Below are 20,720 nucleotides of genomic sequence, written 5' to 3'. Positions count from 1 at the left end.
TACAAGGAAATTGCTAACAAATATAATGCCACATTTGCCACAAGAAAGCGGCCAGTTCAACACACTGCTGTTGTCTGTGTCCATTTTTATTTTTGTCTTTTGCCTTTTTTTTTCACTTTTTCGCCGACGCCGTTCATCCTTCGGGAACCCTGGACCTGCCGGAGCTGGACTCTGGCACCAATTTTCAATATAAATGTCGTATTGACACAAACTCTTTCAACGAGGTGAAAAACAAAATGGTGGCATGCGAAGTTGGCTGCTATATTTCCAGAGGTTACAACCACAGCTGTCACAGACCATTTAGAAGATAAGGATCATTTCTGATGGTAGAGGTAGGAAAGAAGATAAACCCACATTTAAAATGTGCAGTTACTGGTTAAGCAATGAGTCATGGTCAAAGTCAATTCCCATTCTAATACAAAAACCACCCCTAAAATGCCAGTGTGACATTCCTAAATAAGGCCCTATATTTTAATAGCATTCCTTCGTTTTATCTGGAGAAAGAAAAAGTAGTTTTATAATTTAGTCAGAAAAAGCGATAGAAGATATATGCTTTATTTCCATGGATTTCTGACATCATATACTTAAAAAAAAATCCCTACCTTATTCAAATTTCCCCCCACTATATAATATTTATTATACCCACCAAAGTGACACAATCATTGCTCTCAAAAGATAATAGATTGTAAAATCTAATAGATTCTAAGATATAATAGATTGCAACCAATTGGTTAACAACAAAAAGAAAACCAAAGTAAAATGAACACTTGTGACAGTTTACAGAGCTCTGTTTAACTTAATAAATAAGACGAATATGCTTTGGATAAGGCGTTGCTTCAGCACTTCTCAGAGAATAAGGCACACAATCACTAGCATTACAAATCACAAATGTGTGAGAAAATCTAAAGACAGCAGATGGCACATAGGATACAAAAAAACAAAGCAAGTGTCTTTAGGGCACTGACGTTTATATCAAAGTGACATTAAACTGTGAAAATGTAAAATTTTATAGCAACCAAATTTTCCTTCTCTAATAAAGGTTAATCATTTTTGACAGGTTAACCTGAAAGGACAAAGGAAAAGGCAAATTTCCTGAAACTCCTTCATTTTGAAAAACGTATGTTTTGTCTCTCTGCATCAGGCAAATGTTTTAAAAATTATTTAACTGGTATAATATTTTTAAATAGTGTGTAAACAAACTGATAGCAACTAAAACAATTTTAATGACACCTTAGGAGTTTACATCTGAAATAACATTACTGGTTAAGTCCTTTTTTTGTGTGAATTCAAATTCCATGGTTATAAGCCATGTATTAATATTTTGTTAATTTAATTATGTTTTTTCAGAACAGTTAAAACCTTAACACATGGGATTCGGGGGCAAAGATACTAAAAAAAATAATACTGGGGCGCCTGGGTGGCTCAGTCGGTTGAGAGTCTGACTCTTGATTTTGGCTCAGGTCATGATCTCTCGATTTGTGAGTTCAAGCCCCACATGAGGCTCTGTGCAACAGAGCAGAGCCTGCTTGGGACTCTCTCTCTCCCTCCCCCTCCCCCATTCATGAACACACTCTCTCTCTCAAAATAAATAGATGAACTTTAAAAAAAATAATACTTGAGCAATGTTACTACAGGCAACATATTACAATAATTATTTCCTAAAGTGATTCCTGAAACAATAATCTAGATCTAATATTAGTTACTATCTTTTATGAATATGATGATTTCTTACAAGTGTACTGGCACAGATTCCGCCGGTAATCACAACTCACTAAAGTACCTGGCAAATCAAACTTCACTCAGGTTCGACATAGAGGAAAATGAAGAAATCTTAGTGGTCACCATACGTCTTATTCAGGATCTCATTTATTCTGGCTCTTTCACTGTTTCAGTATCTCAGGAAAATGTGGACACAAATGCCTTCAAATTAGGCACCCTACAATTTGATCTGTTTTTCATCCTGAAGTGGACTGCCTTAAATGTGCACCTCCAGAAAATGTAACTGGATGTTAGTCTACTAGAGCTATTGGTAAAGCCAGATAAACAGAAGACACAATAAAAATATGTCACGGAATAAATGAAACTCTAATATTGTACTAGTGTATTATAGAAGAGAGAAGTAAAATTATAACAAATATATATATATATATATATATATATATATATATATATATATTTAAAAAAGGGTGCATGCCTCCCGAGCAAGAGGATTCAGGAATTATAATAATTAATATATATTTTTTAATTTATAATGTCAGCTACCCTTAATTATCGTCTGAACCATTTCCTTCTCTCAGAGTGGCATACAGTTACTTCAGACGTCAATCTGAATTCCATGTTTTGCAGACATCATTTGTCTGGTCCCTGTTAAATACATAACAAATGAACAGATATGAGGTAAAGAGGATGTGATTATGACATAAAGCCAGAATGGCAAAGGAGAAGTTTTTCCAAATGGGCATATCCACAAGCCGTGACGAATTCCATCTCGGATATGATGTGAGGTCCAGGATATAAATAACATCCAGGGGAGAAAGCACCATGAGTCTTTGAGCTTGAAAAGGTGCATAGTAAACTTCAAGGTCAGAGCCACGACAGGTATCACGGTAGAACAGTGAAGAAAAGGTCTTCGTGGAAGAGTCAAAGCAGCCTGCAGGGGAAAGTAGCTGGTATCATTTCCCTCTTGGCAAACAAAATTTTGTAGATGCTTCTTAATATTCTAAAATATTTTCCAGGAGTCTATTAGAAATGCAATGGAAACATTTTCTTTTTTTCTTTTTTTTTTTTTTAATTTTTTTTTTCAACGTTTATTTATTTTTGGGACAGAGAGAAACAGAGCATGAACGGGGGAGGGGCAGAGAGAGAGGGAGACACAGAATCGGAAACAGGCTCCAGGCTCCGAGCCGTCAGCCCAGAGCCTGATGCGGGGCTCGAACTCACGGACCGCGAGATCGTGACCTGGCTGAAGTCTGACGCTTAACCGACTGCGCCACCCAGGCGCCCCCACAATGGAAACATTTTCTATGTCACCTGTGAATACACATATTCAATCTGGTATGTGTAAAGCAAAGAAGATTTAGGTGTGAGTAGGATATTTCTTTGCATTAAAAATGGAATCAAGATCTCAAGAACCTGGCCATCAATTTTTTAAAGTTTTCTATTATTTGCTTAGAAAAGTCACAATATGAACATAATTTATATATCAAATGTATGGTTTGTGTAAATTTGGAGTTTTAGAGAATTATCTGGGGCCTCTAACAGCATTGAAAAAAAATCTCACAACCAAAGAAAATATTCTTCTATCAATAAAGGCAAGAAAAACATATTTTGTTGTAACTGGTTTATATTGGCCTTGAATATTTTCAGAATGCACTTACAACAACATTTAGAAAGACTGTATTATTTTATTTTATTAAGTTTATTTATTTTGAGAGAGAGAGAGAGAGAGAGAGAGAGAGAGAGAGAGACCGACCATGAGTGCATGCGCTAGCTGGGGAAGGGCAGAGAGATCATGACCTGAGCTGAAATCAAGAGTCAGATGCTTCACTGCCTGAGCCACCCAGGCTCCTCTCAATTAGATAACTTCGAATGAAAAGGAAGCCGAGGATAGTGAAAATTGCCTAAATCTGAATCTCCCCACACATCCTCAAAAACACTACAGACAAGGACAAATAAAACTATACCAAATCCCACTCGGCATTAGACAGACGTCAGAGAGCACCTAAAACTTCAAATACTCTAAAGCATTAAGATAAACACCACATCAGCATGCTCTCTTGCACACCTCCACCGCAAGCCAAGAAGGACGAAGAGACCTAAGATTGATCTAAAATTACTAGAAAGAGAAACACTGAAAAGGGCCCTCATAGATCAGAGCACCGGCTACAAAGCAAAAACTTCAAAGTGTGCATGATTCAAGGCATTACAAGGCACTGGTTCTGGGGGAGAAGATGATAAAGAGGAAGGGAGAGGAACCCTTTGGGGACGGTCAAGAGGAAAAGGAGTAGTGAAAAAAACAACTTAGGTACCTATAAAAAAAAAAAATTAGGAGGCATAACCTTCCCACCACACTAAAATACAAGACATCTGTTAAAAAAACTGTACCTTGGGGGTGCCTGCGAGGCTCAGTCGGTTAAGCATCTGACTCTTGATTTCGGCTCGGGTCATGGTCTCCCAGTTCTGTGGCTTCGAACTCCACATTAGGCTCTGTGCTGACAGTGTGGAGCCTACTTGGGATTCTGTCTCCCTCTCTCTCTGCCCTTCCCCTGCTCGCTCTCTCTTTCTCTCTCAAAATAAATAAATAAACTTAAAAAAGAGAGAGAGACAGACACTATACCTTGCCACCCTGTGAAGTCACACGGCTGGGGGGTCTCTTAAACGCACTACTTAAACCAGGGTTCTCTACTCCCACCAACTGACTAAACATCAATCAAGGCATTTATGCTACATTCCCCTTCCTTCTCCCTTCTCTACATTTTTAGTTGTTTTATTTCTACTTTGCCGGCACATGTGACATTTCTGTATTGTTACTCAATTCTTGTCTCTACCTTTGTTTTTTGGTTCCATACCCACGCTGTATCGTGCTCCTTAACAGCAGGGTGGGACAAGGGGGCCTGTGGTAGTCCCGACTTGGAAGAAAGCAATAGCCTGAAGTTGACGTGATTAGCAGTTATGCTCTGGATATGTCTGACTCTTTACGCATTCATTTGTGAAGTCTATTTATATTAATAGATGCTAAAGAAATTTCTGTTGCTTGGCTTACTTCTAAAACTTCAATCGAGACTTTTCCTTCATAGAAAAATAATGAATAATGGGGGCGCCTGGGTGGCTCAGTTGATTAAGCGTCCGACTTTGGCTCAGGTCATGATCTCGTCGTCTGTGGGTTTGAGCCTCACATTGGGCTCCATGCTGACAGCTCAGAGCCTGGAGCCTGCTTCGGATTCTGTGTCTCCTTCTCTCTCTGCCCCTCCCCTGCTCACGCTCTCTTTCTCTCTCAAAAATAAATAAACATTAAAAAAAAAGAAAAATAATAAAGAATAAAAGGACATTATCATAAAATTACAGAAGTAAAAATAGATCACTTAAAAAAAGAAGTAACAACAGACATTTAAAAAATAGTATCATAATGGGGTGCCTGGGTGGCTCAGTGGGTTAAGCGTTGGACTTCGGCTCAGGTCATGATCTCACAGTTCATGAGTCTGAGCCCCGTGTCGGGCTCTGTGCTGACAGCCAGGAGCCTGGGGCCTGCCTCAGATTCTGTGTCTCGCTCTCGCTCTCTCTCTCTGCCCCTCCCCTGCTTGCACTCTGTCACTGTTTCTAAAAAAATCAATAAATGTTAAAAAAATTTTTTTAACTAGTATCATAAGTACTTAGTTTTGGTACTTATTACTGATGATCACAAACAGTTTTTTTTTTTTTTTTAAATTTTTTTTTTTCAACGTTTATTTATTTTTGGGACGGAGAGAGACAGAGCATGAACGGGGAAGGGGCAGAGAGAGAGGGAGACACAGAATCAGAAACAGGCTCCAGGCTCTGAGCCATCAGCCCAGAGCCTGACGCGGGGCTCGAACTCACGGACCGCGAGATCGTGACCTGGCTGAAGTTGGACGCTTAACCGACTGCGCCACCCAGGCGCCCCGATCACAAACAGTTTTATGGTTAAAAACGTTCATATTTCATTTTTAAAAAAGGATCAGTACCAGCACTATGCTATACTTTCTATGCACTACCTCCTTTAATCCTTACAACAACTGGATGAGTTAGAGATGGTTTTACAGAGCGGGGAGCCGAGGCTTACAGAGAACAAGTAGCTTCCCCACGTTGTACAAACACTGAGTCTGTCTGACTCTTTGGCTCATATTCTCAACACTACCGCTTCTAAGTGAGTCAAAGAATAAATATAGTAGGTAGCCTAAACGTTTTTAAAAATTACGATAGTTAAATTCTAGGTGAACGCACTTATGAACCACACTTTCTGTGGTTTAGCTTACCCAAATCTCTACTAACATTTATTGTGAACTATTTACCACGGTGCATCCTGTGACATGCTCTCTTAACACTCAAGACAACCCAACGAGATCAGTAAAGACAGAATCCACATTTTACAGATGAGGGCACCGAGGCTTAAAGAAGGAAGCGGCTCTGCTAACGCCACCACATACCGGGATTCAAACTCAGGTCTTCTGATGCCAATCTCAAACGCAGTGTTATTCTGCCTCCATTTATAGCCAAAAAGTTACACTGTGTCTTTAATCAGGAATTAGTGATTCCTAACTGATTAAGTGTTTTCATAAGTGAGACAATCTCTGAGAAGTACCTGGTGTGTGACACATAAAGGAAAAAGTGATCATTTCTCATTCATTCAACAAATATCTACCGAACACCTACTAGGTGAGCCAGGCTGCGTTCCAGGCAGTGGTGAGCAAGAAAAGTCCTTGCTCTGTGGGTCTGTATTTCTTTCCTGAAATATTTACAGGTCATAAACATGTAAAAGGTAGGCAAATCTGTTGACACTTAGAAAATATTATCTGAACAGGGGTGTCTGGGTGCCTCTTGATTTTGGCTTAGGTCATGACCCCAGGGTCATGGGATCAAGCCCTGGGTGGGTTCCATGGTGAGCGTGGAGCCTGCTTGAGATTCTCACTCTCTCTCTCTCTCTCTCTCTCTCTCTCTCTCCCCTTCTCCTCTGACCCTCTCTCCTGCTCGTGTGCACGCTCTCTCTCTCTAAAACGAAAAAAAAAAAAAAAAAAGCAAAAAGAAAATATTATCTGAACTGTCATTTTAAGCATAGCTCATTTGCAAAGCTAGTAGGTCACTGTATAGCTAAACATCTGAAGCCTCAATGAAATTCCTCAAATTTCGCCACCAGCGACGGTGTCCTAAGGAGTCCCTTGAAATGCACACCTTTGGTTCCAAGAGGGGCTGGGGAATGAATCTACTGAAGTCACTCCCCGGGACTCGGAATCATCTTAAAGCTGCTTCACTGTTACAGAGCACGTAGGAGCTGCATACTAACTGTAAAACATGAAGCGTAAGGGGGAAAATCCTAACTGTGGCCCTGAAGAAAGAACACAGAAAAAAGAACCAGGTTAGCTCCGAGAATGACCCCCATTATTTTAAACCAGTGGGCTGATGCTTCCTTCAAGACTTGGCTAAGCACCGTCCTCGGTAAAGCCAGCACAGAACTCTCCAGGTACATTTAGTGAGTCCTTGCTCTGTATGCATCCTTGGCACTTTGTGAGGCCAAGTAACTTGATTAGCAACATGTCTGTATTCATCTTCAGGAAAGTACTGAGTGCTCAAAAAAATGGGATGAATGAGCTTTCTTACTTTAAAATAAAGATAACCCCTAGCTCTAAAATGATGCTGTGAAGGTCAATATAATGGTGTTATTAAAGACCAGAAAAATTAAACATGGATGCCTCTTACCTTTAAAGATAAAGATCCAGCTAGAAAAAAGTGGTCTACATCAATAACAGAGGCTAAAAATCCAGCTAACATGATTTCTCCAAAGTCAGTTGTCTTCTTGACTCCAATGACAATTGCCCACAACCACATGCCAATCACGCAATGTACTGCATTATCTGAGAGGGCTCGAAGCCAGTCATTTTGCTGAATGATTGAAAACTGAAGAAGTCTGTCGGCTACTAGGCAAAATATTCCCAGACCGAGGCTGGAAAAAAGAGATTCAGTGCTACAAGACTGGAGTAAAGCATGGGTCTTCTCAGCCTCAGATGCCATCACAAATAATACGTCAGTATACAGCAAAAGCCATCAGGGGACAAACAGCTTATTCTTGTTTACATTCCCCAGTCACCCTAAAATAGAAAGCAAAGAAAAATATTAATGCCACATAGCATTTAAAAACAAAATCAGCAATGATTTCACAAATACAAAATCAAATTGTAGAAACAAAAATTTTTTTAATGTTTTGTTTATTTTTAAGAGACAGGATGTGAGAGGGGGAGGGGCAGAGAGAGAGGGAGACACAGAATCCGAAGCAGGCTCCAGGCTCTGAGCTGTCAGCACAGAGCCCAATGTGGGGCTCGAACCCATGAACCGTGAGATCATAACATGAGTTGAAGTCAGATGCTTAACTGACTACGCCACCCAGGCACCCCTGGTATTTCTTTTTTTTTTTTTTAAACTGTTATCAGTAATTTCATTTTATTTTTCCCAGCTTTATTGAGATATAACTGATATATAACACTGTATAAGGTTAAGGTGTATAATGTGATGATTTCATATACGCATATATTGTGACATGATTACCACAGTGTGGTTAACATCTCCGTCACCTCGCATAGTTACCTTTTTGTGCGTGTGGCGAGAACATTTAAGACTACTCTGTTAGTAGTTTTCAAGTGTAAGAAAATCGTATTTCTTACATGTTATATACAATATGCCATGTAGCACAAAGAGAATAGGAACACCAGTTTACATGTTAGTATGTATCAAGGTGAATTTAAGAAAGCCCACCAACTGTAATCTATTACTTTGAGGTCATCCATCAGTTCTCTCTCTCAGCAATGTGTGCTACCTGGTAGTGGGCATCCGTGTCTGTGTACCCAGCATCTATTTTCCATACTTCTGAAAACAGCATCTCCTTTTAGGAAAACTGCTCATCGCAAGACCCACTCTGGAGCTGACCAGTTAGAATTCCCTGTCTCTCTTAGTAGTAGTAATTAATTAGTAAGTAGTAATTAGTCATCATTTTCCAGTAGTGATTGGACTAGTGGTGAATACTCTAGTGATTAAGGTGACCCAGGCTGGGCCAATCAGACTCCCTTCTAGAATTTTCCTAAGTGGAGCTGGTAGGGGAAAGTTACTCTTCTTCTTACAGACCAAGGGCTTCACTATACGGAGCACCCTAAAAACAAAGAACCATAAGGACATCAAGTCCACAGGTCCAGTCTTTTAAGTTTCTCAGAGCTGGCCTCCTTCCTGCAGCTTACCTTTTACTTCTAGGAGCTACCCTAGAATAGCATTCTTCCAATAAATCCCTTTTTCCTTTCTGTTGCCTCTAACCGAAGAACTTTAATTGATATAAAAAGGCAATCATAATTCTGTGCTTAGTTCTTACCTGGCATAGGATACTGAAATCATTTATACAGTTAAAGTTATCAACATTATGTGATACCTGCAGTTTTTGTTTTATATTGTTCTGTTTTAATTCTGAGGCTAAAGAATAACTAAATGACGTATTAAGAACGATTCAACTTCCATTCTGTCATAAAAACTATACATAGCTCATAATATATATTCCGGAATTTATAAGGAAACATTCCTTGAATCAGAAAACAACTTGGAAAAAGATGAACTAAGTTGAAGGCCTTACACCATCTGATTACAAGTTTTATAAAACCGCAGTAATTAAGACAGTGTGGTACCGATATAAAGATAGACAAATAGATTGATGAAACAGAATAGAAAGCGGGATCAGAAATAGATCCACCCATATACGGTCAATTGATTTTTAACAAACGTGCAAAAGCAAGTAAACGGAGAAAAGACAGTCCTTTCACCAAACACTGCTGGAACAACAGGATATCCATACGTAAAAATAATGAACCTCGGTCCATACTTTACTCCATATACAAAAATTAAGCCAAAATGGATTACAGACCTAAAAGTAAGATATAAAACTGTAAAACTTCTGGAAGAAAGCATAGAATATTTTTGTGTCCTTGGATTATGTAAAGAGTTCTTAGAAGCAACATCAAAAGGCCAATCTGTTTTTTAAAAATTGATACACTGAACTTTGTCAAAATTAAGAAGCTCTGCTCTTTGAAAAACATTAAGAGAATGAAACAACAAGCCACAGATTTGGGATAAAATATTTGCGTATCTCGTATTTGATAAAGGATTTCTACCCAGAACAAAGAATTCTCAAAACACAGTAACAGAAAAATAAACGAATACAAAAATGGGCTAAAGATCTGAAAAGGTCCATTACAAAGATAATATATAGTGGTCAACAAGCACATGAAATATGCTCAACGTCATCAATTATCAGGGAAATGCAAATTAAGGCCACAATGAGATACCAGATATACCTATTGGAATGGCTAAAATCAAAGACTTATCATCCCAAATGTTGAAGAGATGTGGAGCAACCAGAACCCTCACACACGGCTGGTGGAAATATAAAATGGTAAACCACTTTTCAGTTTCTCCAAAGTTAAACATACTTCGATCATAGTCATTCTCCTCCCAGGTATTTACTGGAAAGAAATGCAAGCATACAGACATACAAAGACTTGTACATGAATGTTCACAGCAGCTTTATCTACATTAGCTCCCAACTGGAAACAGCCCAACTGGCTAAACAAAACATGGAATAAAAAGAAATAAAAAAGTAATACATACGAAAACATTGATGCACCTCAAATACTTAGTGAAATAAACCAAACCAAAAAGAAAAGAAAAATGGAGTAATAGTCAAAACCCATGTAACTAGACAACACAAAGAATGAGCCTTGGGGCGCCTGGGTGGCTCAGTCGGTTGAGCGTCCGACTTCGGCTCAGGTCATGATCTCCCTGTCCGTGAGTTCGAGCCCCGCGTCGGGCTCTGTGCTGACAGCTCAGAGCCTGGAGCCTGCTTCGGATTCTGTGTCTCCCTCTCTCTCTGACCCTCCCCCATTCATGCTCTGTCTCTCTCTGTCTCAAAAATAAATAAACATTTAAAAAAAATTTAAAACAAAACAAAACAAAACAAAAAAACAAAGAATGAGCCTTAATGTCAACTATGGACTCCAATCAATGCACCAATGTTGGTTTATTAATTGTAACAAGTGTGCCACACTAACACAAAATGTTAATAATAGGGAGAAATATGTATGGAGGGAGAGGTAACACATGGAACACTCTGTACTATCTGCTCAATTTTTCTGTAAACCTAAGACTGCTCTCAAAAATAAAGTCTTAATTTTTAAAAATGACATAAATGAAGGAAATATGGGAAATTTTATAATTGTTCAATATCAGTAATGGATACCCTGTAGTTCATTATTCTATCCTCCACTTTTCTATATATTTAAATTTTTCATTTGGAAATTTTTTAAAGAATACATAATGATTCCATTTATATAAAATCCTAGAAAATGCAAATCAACTTAAGTGACAGAAAGCAGATCAGTGGTTGCCTGGGGAAGGGAGGGACTTAGAAGGATTAAAAAGGAACATAAGGAAACTTTGGGGGAAGAGTTATGTTCACTATCTTGATTATGGTAATACTTTCATGGTTCATAGTTTCATGTATACATCAAAATGAATCAAGGTCAAGAATGCTAGCTTCTCCTGCAGATCACCCACAGCATCAAAACTGGAGTTGGTGAGAAGCCTATGCAGATTCCATTCTGTCCTTGCTCTCCTCCACATTCAGTTTCCCTTCTTGACTGTCTGCCTAGCTGATCTGCAGCAGCGTCAGGCTCAACAATAGACTCAGAGGCAAGCGTCTGCCCAGAATGCTCTCCCAGCCCCCACTATTACAGAAGGTCTAACCCCTGTCATAAATCCCACATTATTTAGCAGGCAAGTAGTTCTTCTTCTTTGATGGAACTTAACTAATACAAGATCCAGACCATTTTGTTGAGTAAGAAGACAACATTGATGGTGTTATTCCCTTCCAATGGTATCTATAAATTTAATATACTCCTAATTAATCAAAAGGGATTACTCCTAATAATACTCCTAATCAAAAGGGATTTTCTTTTAGGAACTTCATGAAATGTTTCTAAATTTCATTTAGAAGAGCAAATACTGGGTGCCTGGGTGGCTTACTTGTTAAGCATCTGACTTCGACTCAGGTCATGATTTCACAGTTCATGAATTCGAATCCCACTTTGGGTGAGTTTGTGCCCCGCTTCGGGTGAGCTCGAGCCCTGCTTTGGGTGAACACGGGCTCTGCTTCAGGTAAAATAAAGGAGTAAACTTGAAAAAGCAGAGTATCATAAGTACTAAAAGGTGAATACAAAGTCCAGAAACAGATTAAGTGTGTGTATGGGGGAGTGGGGAATGTGTGTATAATTCTAAACACTTATTATTTAACTCAGATCCTGTATCAGTTAGGGTTCCTAAGTGCATGGAAAAGAAAAGAAGTAAATGCAAAACACAAAACTTATTAAAAGGATATTGGAAATCACAGACTTGCCAGGTTTTAAGAACCAGGCCTCAAATCTATGCCTCAAGTACCTCAGTGAAAATGACACCAGACAACTGGTCTGGTGATGATCTCCCTACCACTGACCCCAGCTTACACTGCCCAACCCCTGTCACCAGATGTTACCACTGGCATTGGTGTCAAAGCTGCACTGTCTGCTGCGGCCATGAAAGATTCTTGGCAGTATTTGTTTGTTTTTTTTAATCTCAATACAAAATTTGGAGTAGGGCAGGGTATGTGTCTGATTGGCTGGCTCTACGTTACATGACCAGACCTTTGCTGCAAGGGAGGTTGGAAAAGACAGTACTTAGCCTTTTCAGCATGTATTGTAGAAAGAGTGCTCTTTGTTTCTTCCAGTTGCATTAGAAGAGCAATCTGACAAATATACTATCTGGACAGGAAGTGAGCAGTCCACACTGGTTGTCAGTCTGTTAAGTGCTAAGTAGTACTGGAGAGAGTCAATCATCAGACGAAACCTGAGACTGGGTCATCTGCTTTCAATCTGTGCAATGCACAGTTCTACACAGTAAAGCTGTGAAATCAACTCTAGGTTTTAAAGCTGTTAAATCAAACAACATTCAAATGGATTACAGTTTTGCAATATAATAGACCATTTCCCTGGTTAAATTAAGAAAGGGAATCTGTTTTGTTGACTAGCTGCTTGGAAAATTTCTATGATTAGATAGCTTTTGTAATCAGTTTGATTATCAAGTTTGGGGTATTTACATGAATTTGTAAACAGACTTCTACATAGTTCAGCCAGGTAGACTTTTAGAGGGGAGCTCAAAATTATTTTAAAAATATTGATAGACATGACTACATAAGAATGTAAAACTTGTGCATGGCAAAGTTAAAGACAAATGGAGGAAATTTAGAACCTTTATGATGGAGAAAGATTTAAAGTTTTACTTTATTAAGGGCACTTAAAATTAAGAAGGAAAAACAAGTACCCCAGTAATAAAGTGGGCAATGTCTATGGAAAGGCAATTTTGAAAAGGAAGAAATACAAATATCAAAAATTACTAGAAGATTTCAACTTTATTAGTAATCAATTGAATTTAAATTAAAACAATAAGGGGTGCCTGGGTGGCTCAGTTGGTTAAGCATCCAACTTTGGCTCACATCATGATCTCACTGTCCATGAGTTCGAGCCCTGCATCAGGCTTGCTGCTGTCAGTGGGGAGCCTGCTTCGGATCCTCTGTCTCCCTCTCTCTCTGCCCCATCCCTGCTCATGCGCTCTCTCTCTCTCAAAAATAAATAAGCATTAATAAATTAATTAAAACAATGAGATTTCAATGTAAGATTGACAAAAAAATTGCTAATACTTTCTGTTAGTAGTGGTAGAGAAATGATCACTCATACTGAGTATTAGCAGGAGTGTAAGTTGGTATAATTTTTAGGGGACAATTTGACAATAAATGTATCAAAAACCATTTAAAAATGAACAAATATTTTTGACTCAGCATTTCCAACTCTACAAATTTATCCACAGAAAATAAGTAGATTTAAATACAAAGAGGTATATATGGATATTCAGTATGGCATTGTTTATAATAAGGAAAAATTAGAAATTAAAGGTCCTAAATACAAGACTAGTGAAATTAATTTCAAACAATTAAGCAGCCACTAAAAAACACTTATTCCTATTTTTACTGATATGAAAAGATGTTCAAAATATTAACATTTAAAAGGCAGCCTGTAAGATAATATGTAAAATATTACTTTTTATTAAAAATATGTACTTATACTATACACTTAAAAATAGAGAAGACTGTTCATTTGGCTCCTATCTCACTCATGGTCTTACATATGATCATTACTTTTTTTCCCTTGTTTGATTCCCTAAACATTTTCAATGCCTTAATATTATGACCACAAAACCATTAAAGCTACTCTGAAAAGTTAGTCAGAAGTCATTAAACAACTCAGACCATGATGCTTGTCAGCCTCTTCAAAGTATAATTTTTAAAAAGTAGAAGTATATTTATAACATCATAAATATGTATTAATAAAAATATGAGAATATATAACATTAATAAACATTAATAGAGGTGCCTGGGTGGCTCAGGTTAAGCACCCAACTCTTGATTTTGGCTCAGGTCATGATCTCACAGTTTGTGAGTTCAAGGCCTGCATCGGGCTCTGCACTCACGGTGCGGAGCCTGCTTGGGATTCGTTCTCTCCCCTCACTCTCTACCCCTACCCCACCTGCTCTCTCTTTCAAAAATAAAGAAAAAAAAAAATTAAAATTAAAATAAACCTTAATAAAATTTTATACAATTCTTATAAGCCAAATTTATACTATAAAAATTATTTGCTCCTATTTATGTATTAGTTGACACATGCAAACACTACAAAAGATTTCTCTGTCTCCAGGTGAAATAAACTTATAGAGATTCCTTTAATTCTTTCATATTGTGAAGAAGACTTGCTTTGCACAGACCAACTGTGCAAATGATAATGGAGTCTACGACAATCCTCAAATTCTTGTCATTTGCAATAATGAAATCTGTTCTGAAAAGCACTAAGATTGGGTTTGAGTCTACAGATTCTTCCAGGATGAGGAAATAATGATTTCAAAGTAGTTTCAAGCAAGAGATATGACCAAAATGTAAGAATGCAAAAGATACCTCCAAGGTCATGAATCCTTTAATTAAACCCGAGGATTTACAGTCCCATAAATGAATCATTTGTTTCTACTTTACAAATAAACTCTTGACACTTGCATGGATAAAGAAGTCAACATATTTAAAGGTTCAGTGCACATAATTCTAAAGTTTATAAAATATCCCTTTGAACCAAAGCTAGATGCCAGTATCCACTTAGCCAGATGGGAATTGGGACACACAAATTTGAATTAATGACCAAGTCAGAGAGGTGCTGCACTGGCAGCAATATTCCCCTCCTTCAGTAAGCAGTGGCCTGCAAATTAGCCCGAAGGAGAAAGGCCACTCAGGCAGATGAGTGTGAGAGGGAAGGCTGTGCACACTCACACAAAAGCCTAACAGAAAAGTTCTGCTGCCACTGAAACTATGCTTATTCAGGAAAACCTTGGTTTGCGAGCATAACTCATTCCGGAAACATGCTTGTAATCCAAAGCACTTGTATGTCAAAGCGGAAGAAATACTGGAAACTCAGATGACTTGTTCCACATCCCAAAAATATTCACATAAAAATCATTACAATACTGTAACAGAACACACAACAATAAAGAAAATACAAAATATAAAGACAAATAAATTAACCTGTACTTACCTTTGAAAACCTTCGTGGCTGGTGTGAGGGAGACAAGAGAGAGGGTTATTGTGTAGGATGACTTTCACTAGCACTAATGAAATCACTGCTATCTACTGGCTCAATGGAATCCTTTTCTGCATGGGGGCCATTGTATACACTTGCATGGATGTCAACTATACTACATTATTAATAAACTCTTGTCATATACTGTATTTAATGTAACTGGCAATAATGCAGCAGAGGAGAGGGTCTCTATCTGCAGGCAACCTGACCTAGAATGAAGCAAAGCATTCCTAAGCTTACTCATGTATGGAAAAGCAAAGGACTGCTGAAGTGACAAAAAATACACTATCGCCAGTTTTGGGTACCTTCCAATGTTCTGAAAAATCACTGATTTCTGCCAAACACCACAGCATGAGGCCCAGCATCTGAGCAAGGGAGACGATCACCCACCATCCCGCAGAGAGAGAGAGAGAGAGAGAGAGAGAGAAAAGAACGATTGGCTCATTTGTGATCATGTGACATTAGGCATCATGTACTACTCAGTCGCAGAACAAGTTACTCACAACACAAGGTTTTACTGTATATGCATTTATTACAAATTTATTTTCAAATCTTATCTCAGAAAGGAGACAAAAAAAAGGTCATTATCCACTTAATTGCAAATTGCATTACATCCAAACTCTTTTACTCTTTTTTTAAGATTTTACTTTTAAGTAATCTCTACACCCAACATGGAGCTCGAACTCACAACCCCAAGACCAAGAGTCACACATTCCACTAACTGAGCCAGCCGGGTACCCCCATCTTCTTTTACTCTTGAAACAATTTTTAACATCCCAAAATATATTTAAATGTTATTAACCTTGTGTTTTACATAAGTTCAGATTCTAAAAAGACAGGGTAGCTAATGAAGTGTTAAGAGCAAAGTGAAACATCAAAAGATCACTTCAAGTATTTAAATGATGATTCAAATTTAAAGTGACCCGAAAAAGAAGACCTTATTGTTTATAACTATATCGTTGTTTGACTAGGAACACATACACAAAACGGGGCAGCATGAAATACATTTTATAAATGGAAAGTATAAAACAGTTTGCTTGATGAGAGAACAACAAAAGACTAATGAGGGAAGTAGATCCCTTAGCCCGTCAAGTTTTTTAGATGCCTGCAGCTCTGCAAACTTCTGGACTGCAAGTACATGGGCCCCTGAGCCAGAATCACCCAGCTAAGCCTTTTCCGAGACCCACAGACACAGTGAGATAATACTTGTTAAATGTTTTAAGCCTCTAAGTTTCGGGGTAATTTGTTATACAGTAATAGGTATCTAACACAATACTGTTTCATTCATTCATTCATTCAGAGAGGGCACAAGTGAGCAAAGGGCAGAGAGAGAGAGAGAGAGAGAGAGAGAGAGAGAGAGGGATCCCACCAGGGGCAGAGGCAGGGGGGAAAGAGAGAAAGAGAAGCGGGGCTGGTGTTCACCTGAAGCAGGGCTCAGCTCACCCGAAGTGGGGCAGGAGCTCGCCTGGAAGCAGGGCTTGAGCTCATCTGATGTGGGATTCGAACTCCTGAACCCTGAGATCATGACCTGAGCCCAAGTCAGATGCTTAATGACTGAGCCACCCAAGGACCTGTTTCCTTTTTTTAAAAAAGGTATAATATGGGAGTGCCTGGGTGGCTCAGTCCGTTGAGTGTCCAACTTTGGCTCAGGTCATGATCTCATGATTCATGAATTCAATACCTGCGTCAGGCTCTGTGCTGACAGCTCAGAGCCTGAAGCCTGCTTCAGCTTTTGTGTCTCCCTCTCTCTCTGCCCCTCTCTCACTCATGCTCTGGCTCTGTCGTGCATTCTCTCCAAAAATAAACATTAAAAAAAGTTAAAAGTATAATTATGGTCCTAGAAATACAATTCTGACATCTATTCCACTCCAATTATTAGTGCAGATATTTAACATCTCTGGCTTAGATTCTGAGTATGAGAAAGAGAATTTTTTTCTTTTGGAAAAAGAAATTTAATGAATGTAGTCCTTTTATTTATTGTCTCTGACTAGGACACCCAAGTGTATCCATTTTTCATCATACCTTTTTCTACTTCCTACCCCTTCCCTATAAGTAGAATGGACCTCAAAAACCGTAAAATAACGATTTATTCTACATAGTCACTTTTGTTAGGCAGTTCTGTTAAGAGTAGTAACTATAGGGGCGCCTGGGTGGCTCAGTCGGTTAAGTGTCCGACTTCAACCCAGGTCACTATCTCGCGGTCCGCGAGTTCGAGCCCCGCGTCAGGCTCTGTGCTGCCGGCTCAGAGCCTGGAGCCTGCTTCGGATTCTGTGTCTCCCTCTCTCTCTGCCCCTCCCCCATTCATGCTCTCTCTCTGTCTCAAAAATAAATAAACATTAAAAAAAAAAAAGACTAGTAACTATAATTTTCTCTTAAACCTGTCATGCATAAAACCTAATGTGCACCAGGTATTCGACAAATATTTCAGTATTTGTCGAATACTGCCACACCCCATCCCACCCCATTCCCCATCCCATTACAGTAAAATGTCATCAACTATGGGGCCTTTAAAGTATACATACATAGTAGTAGGGCGCCTGGGTGGCTCAGTCCGTTAAGCGTCCCACTTGGGCTCAGGTCATGATCTCACCGCTTGTGAGTTCGAGCCCCGCATCGGGCTCTGTGCTGACAACTCAGAGCCTGGAGCCTGCTTTGGATTTTATGTCTCCCTCTCTCTCTGCCCCTCCTCTGCTCATGTTGTCTGTCTCTCAAAAATAAACTTTAAAAACATTTTTTTTTTAAAGTATACATAGTAGTAGGGGCGCCTGGGTGGCGCAGTCGGTTAAGCGTCCGACTTCAGCCAGGTCACGATCTCGCGGTCCGTGAGTTCGAGCCCCGTGTCGGGCTCTGGGCTGATGGCTCACAGCCTGGAGCCTGTTTCCGATTCTGTGTCTCCCTCTCTCTCTGACCCTCCCCCGTTCATGCTCTGTCTCTCTCTGTCCCAAAAATAAATTTAAAAAAAGTTGAAGGAAAAAAAAAAGTATACATAGTAGTAATCTTTCCTTAACTCACAAACATAGTCAGTTACTTTAATTATACACTATGATGCATTAATAATCTTGGACAAATATTTCTGCCAAAACAAAGAGCTAACAAATTCCCCATGTAAATGTCACCTACTTCCCTCTCTCATCACACAAATATTTATAAAAACCTGAGGTAAACGTAGTCCCAAATCCAACAACTACCTTTAGTATTGTTTTACAAAGAAGTCTTTTTCACTGTTGGTGCTGCAAAAGTTCATATATATATTTTTTTAATTTTAATTTCTTTAAGTCATCTCTACACCCAAGGTGGGGCTCCAACTCAAACCAGAGATCAAGTAGCAGGCTCCGCCCAGTGTGCCAGCCAGACGCCCCAAATACATATATATTTTTAATGCTACAATACCTAGAGCAGATGCCCAGTCTAATGCAGCTAACTGCAAAGGAAGGAAACACAAATCCTCACTTTCACAGAAACTTTTTATAGCCTGAACATAAAATGTTTAATTCCTACACTATTAGTAACAAAACATACAATTCTAAATCTCAGTATATTTCAAATCTCGGCAAATTCCCAAAGCGTTCTTTCCTAAGGCTGGTGTGATGCAATAATCTTAAAATGCCGATTAAGAAAATGGGGCAGGAAGGCCTGGCGTCAACGTTACCAAATATTCCATGTGCACGGAAGAGACCGTGTCACACTTTTAACAGTCACGCCTCCAGGGATCCGGAGCGGGCAGGACTGTCGTGCCTGGTAAAGAGGGCAATGGGCAACTCCGGCAAGACCCCCGCCACGCCGCCCTCGGCCAGGGAAACGCCGGGGTACAAAGCCTAGGGGAGGACCCGGTGCTTATGGAATCTCGAAGGCGCGACGAAGCCTGAGGGAGACGCCGGGGCTTCGCGCAGATCCCGGGACCATCAGACAGTGACGGCCCACGGGTTCAGCACACCCCGCTTGCTCTCGCGTCCCGCGCGCTCGCCGCCCCTGCACGCCCACCCCATCCAGACTCTGGAGCTTCGGCCTCCCACCTCAGGACGCAGTTTCGCGGCGTCCATTCCGTCCCCTTCCCGCCCAGTCCCTCGCGGAGCTCAGCCGCACCCACCCTCAGCTCTTCAGGTTGAAGTCCTTCGCAGCACAAACGGCGGCCCCGCCTCTCTTCCCTCCCCTAGGCCGGCACCATAGAGACGCCGGACGCCGGCCAGAGCGGCCCCAGCACCCGCCAAACGTCCGCCGAGAGGACGCCGGGATACTGGCCCCATGCATAACGGACCGGAACGGATAGCTCTGGGGTCCGCTGGTGGAGGTGGTGGCTTCCTGCAGTTTTCTCCCGCCGTACCACATAAGGAGACCTTTGGGATAGTGGGGGGATAAGTGCAAAGTGCCTTGTTGGTTTCCTATGTCAAACCTGAGCATTCGTTCTTGGCTGTGCCGGCTCCGTGCCCCAGACTTAGCCGATATACCCATAATGCACCCTCCCTGGCGGCCAGAAAGCTAAGAAAGCAGAAGTGGCCTCACCGAATGTCGGAGGCACAGGCCATACGCTTAGACGCTTGAGCTAGGAGCCACAGGCCGTCTTGGGTCCCGAAGAGGTAGAGAAATGGCTTTCAAGTTGGGCGTCGGAGAGTTTTTCAGGGGACGGTGACACCACGCGGCGTCGGAGAGTTTTTCAGGAGACGGTGACACCACGCGGCTTTGCGGGTCGGCCGCTCCTCCATAGCGCTCCAACGCCCCCTTGGGGAATTCTTGATAATTATACTTCGCCACTTTGTGGGCGGACGGTGGGTGCTACACTTTATTGTAGCAGCAGTGGCAGGCCTGGCTTAATCGTGACTGCTAAACGCACAGGAGTTGAAAAAACTGCGTAAAACGTAGCTTGACCCTAATTAACCAAACTCACAAGATGCAGCTTTTTAATGGGACTGTGGTCAGGTCCCAGCCTGTCTTTTGCCTGAGTGAGCACCGAGATGTCTAGCTTGGCACTGGCTCTAGGAGGCACTGGCCCAAAAGAATAGGCTCAAAGAGGGGCATTGCTTTCTTCTTCTACCTACAGTTTCTCAGAACAAGTGTCAGATGGAAAGCAAGGGTAGTAGTGGGATTATATTAATCATAGAGCTGAAAGAGAATTCTGTAGTAGAAAGTGAGATCTTCAATATCAAGCAAACTCCTAGGCCTCTCACAAAACCCTGAAGTGTGACTCAGTTTCTCAGTGATAGAACTTTTCATTGCTTGCCACACTCTTGGTCCTTAGCCAGTGGAAAAGATTCAACTGAGGAA

The 20,720-nt window shown here is 40.3% G+C and overlaps 1 protein-coding gene across 4 annotated transcripts; it reads right to left on the bottom strand.

Moving 5' to 3' along the window:
- Nucleotides 1-535: 535 nt before the first annotated feature.
- On the bottom strand, nucleotides 536-20,655 carry TMEM267 (transmembrane protein 267). Of its 4 annotated transcripts, none has more exons than XM_006928025.4 (3): nucleotides 19,475-20,655; nucleotides 7,429-7,817; nucleotides 536-2,650 (listed from the first exon to the last, which is right to left on the bottom strand). In XM_006928025.4, exons 2-3 carry the CDS (start codon nucleotides 7,738-7,740, stop codon nucleotides 2,315-2,317), a joined length of 648 nt encoding a protein of 215 aa, XP_006928087.1. In that variant the 5' UTR covers nucleotides 7,741-7,817; nucleotides 19,475-20,655; the 3' UTR covers nucleotides 536-2,314. The 4 variants fall into 4 exon arrangements, with proteins under 4 accessions (XP_006928087.1, XP_003981477.1, XP_006928086.1 ...); XM_003981428.5 differs by having other exon boundaries at nucleotides 19,549-20,655; XM_006928024.5 differs by having other exon boundaries at nucleotides 19,962-20,655.
- Nucleotides 20,656-20,720: the final 65 nt, after the last annotated feature.

This window comes from Felis catus, chromosome A1, assembly GCF_018350175.1.
Source record: "Felis catus isolate Fca126 chromosome A1, F.catus_Fca126_mat1.0, whole genome shotgun sequence".
Taxonomy (NCBI): Eukaryota; Metazoa; Chordata; class Mammalia; order Carnivora; family Felidae; genus Felis; species Felis catus.
Note: the sequence above shows the minus strand (reverse complement) of the source record. Positions and strands in the feature narration are given on the sequence as shown.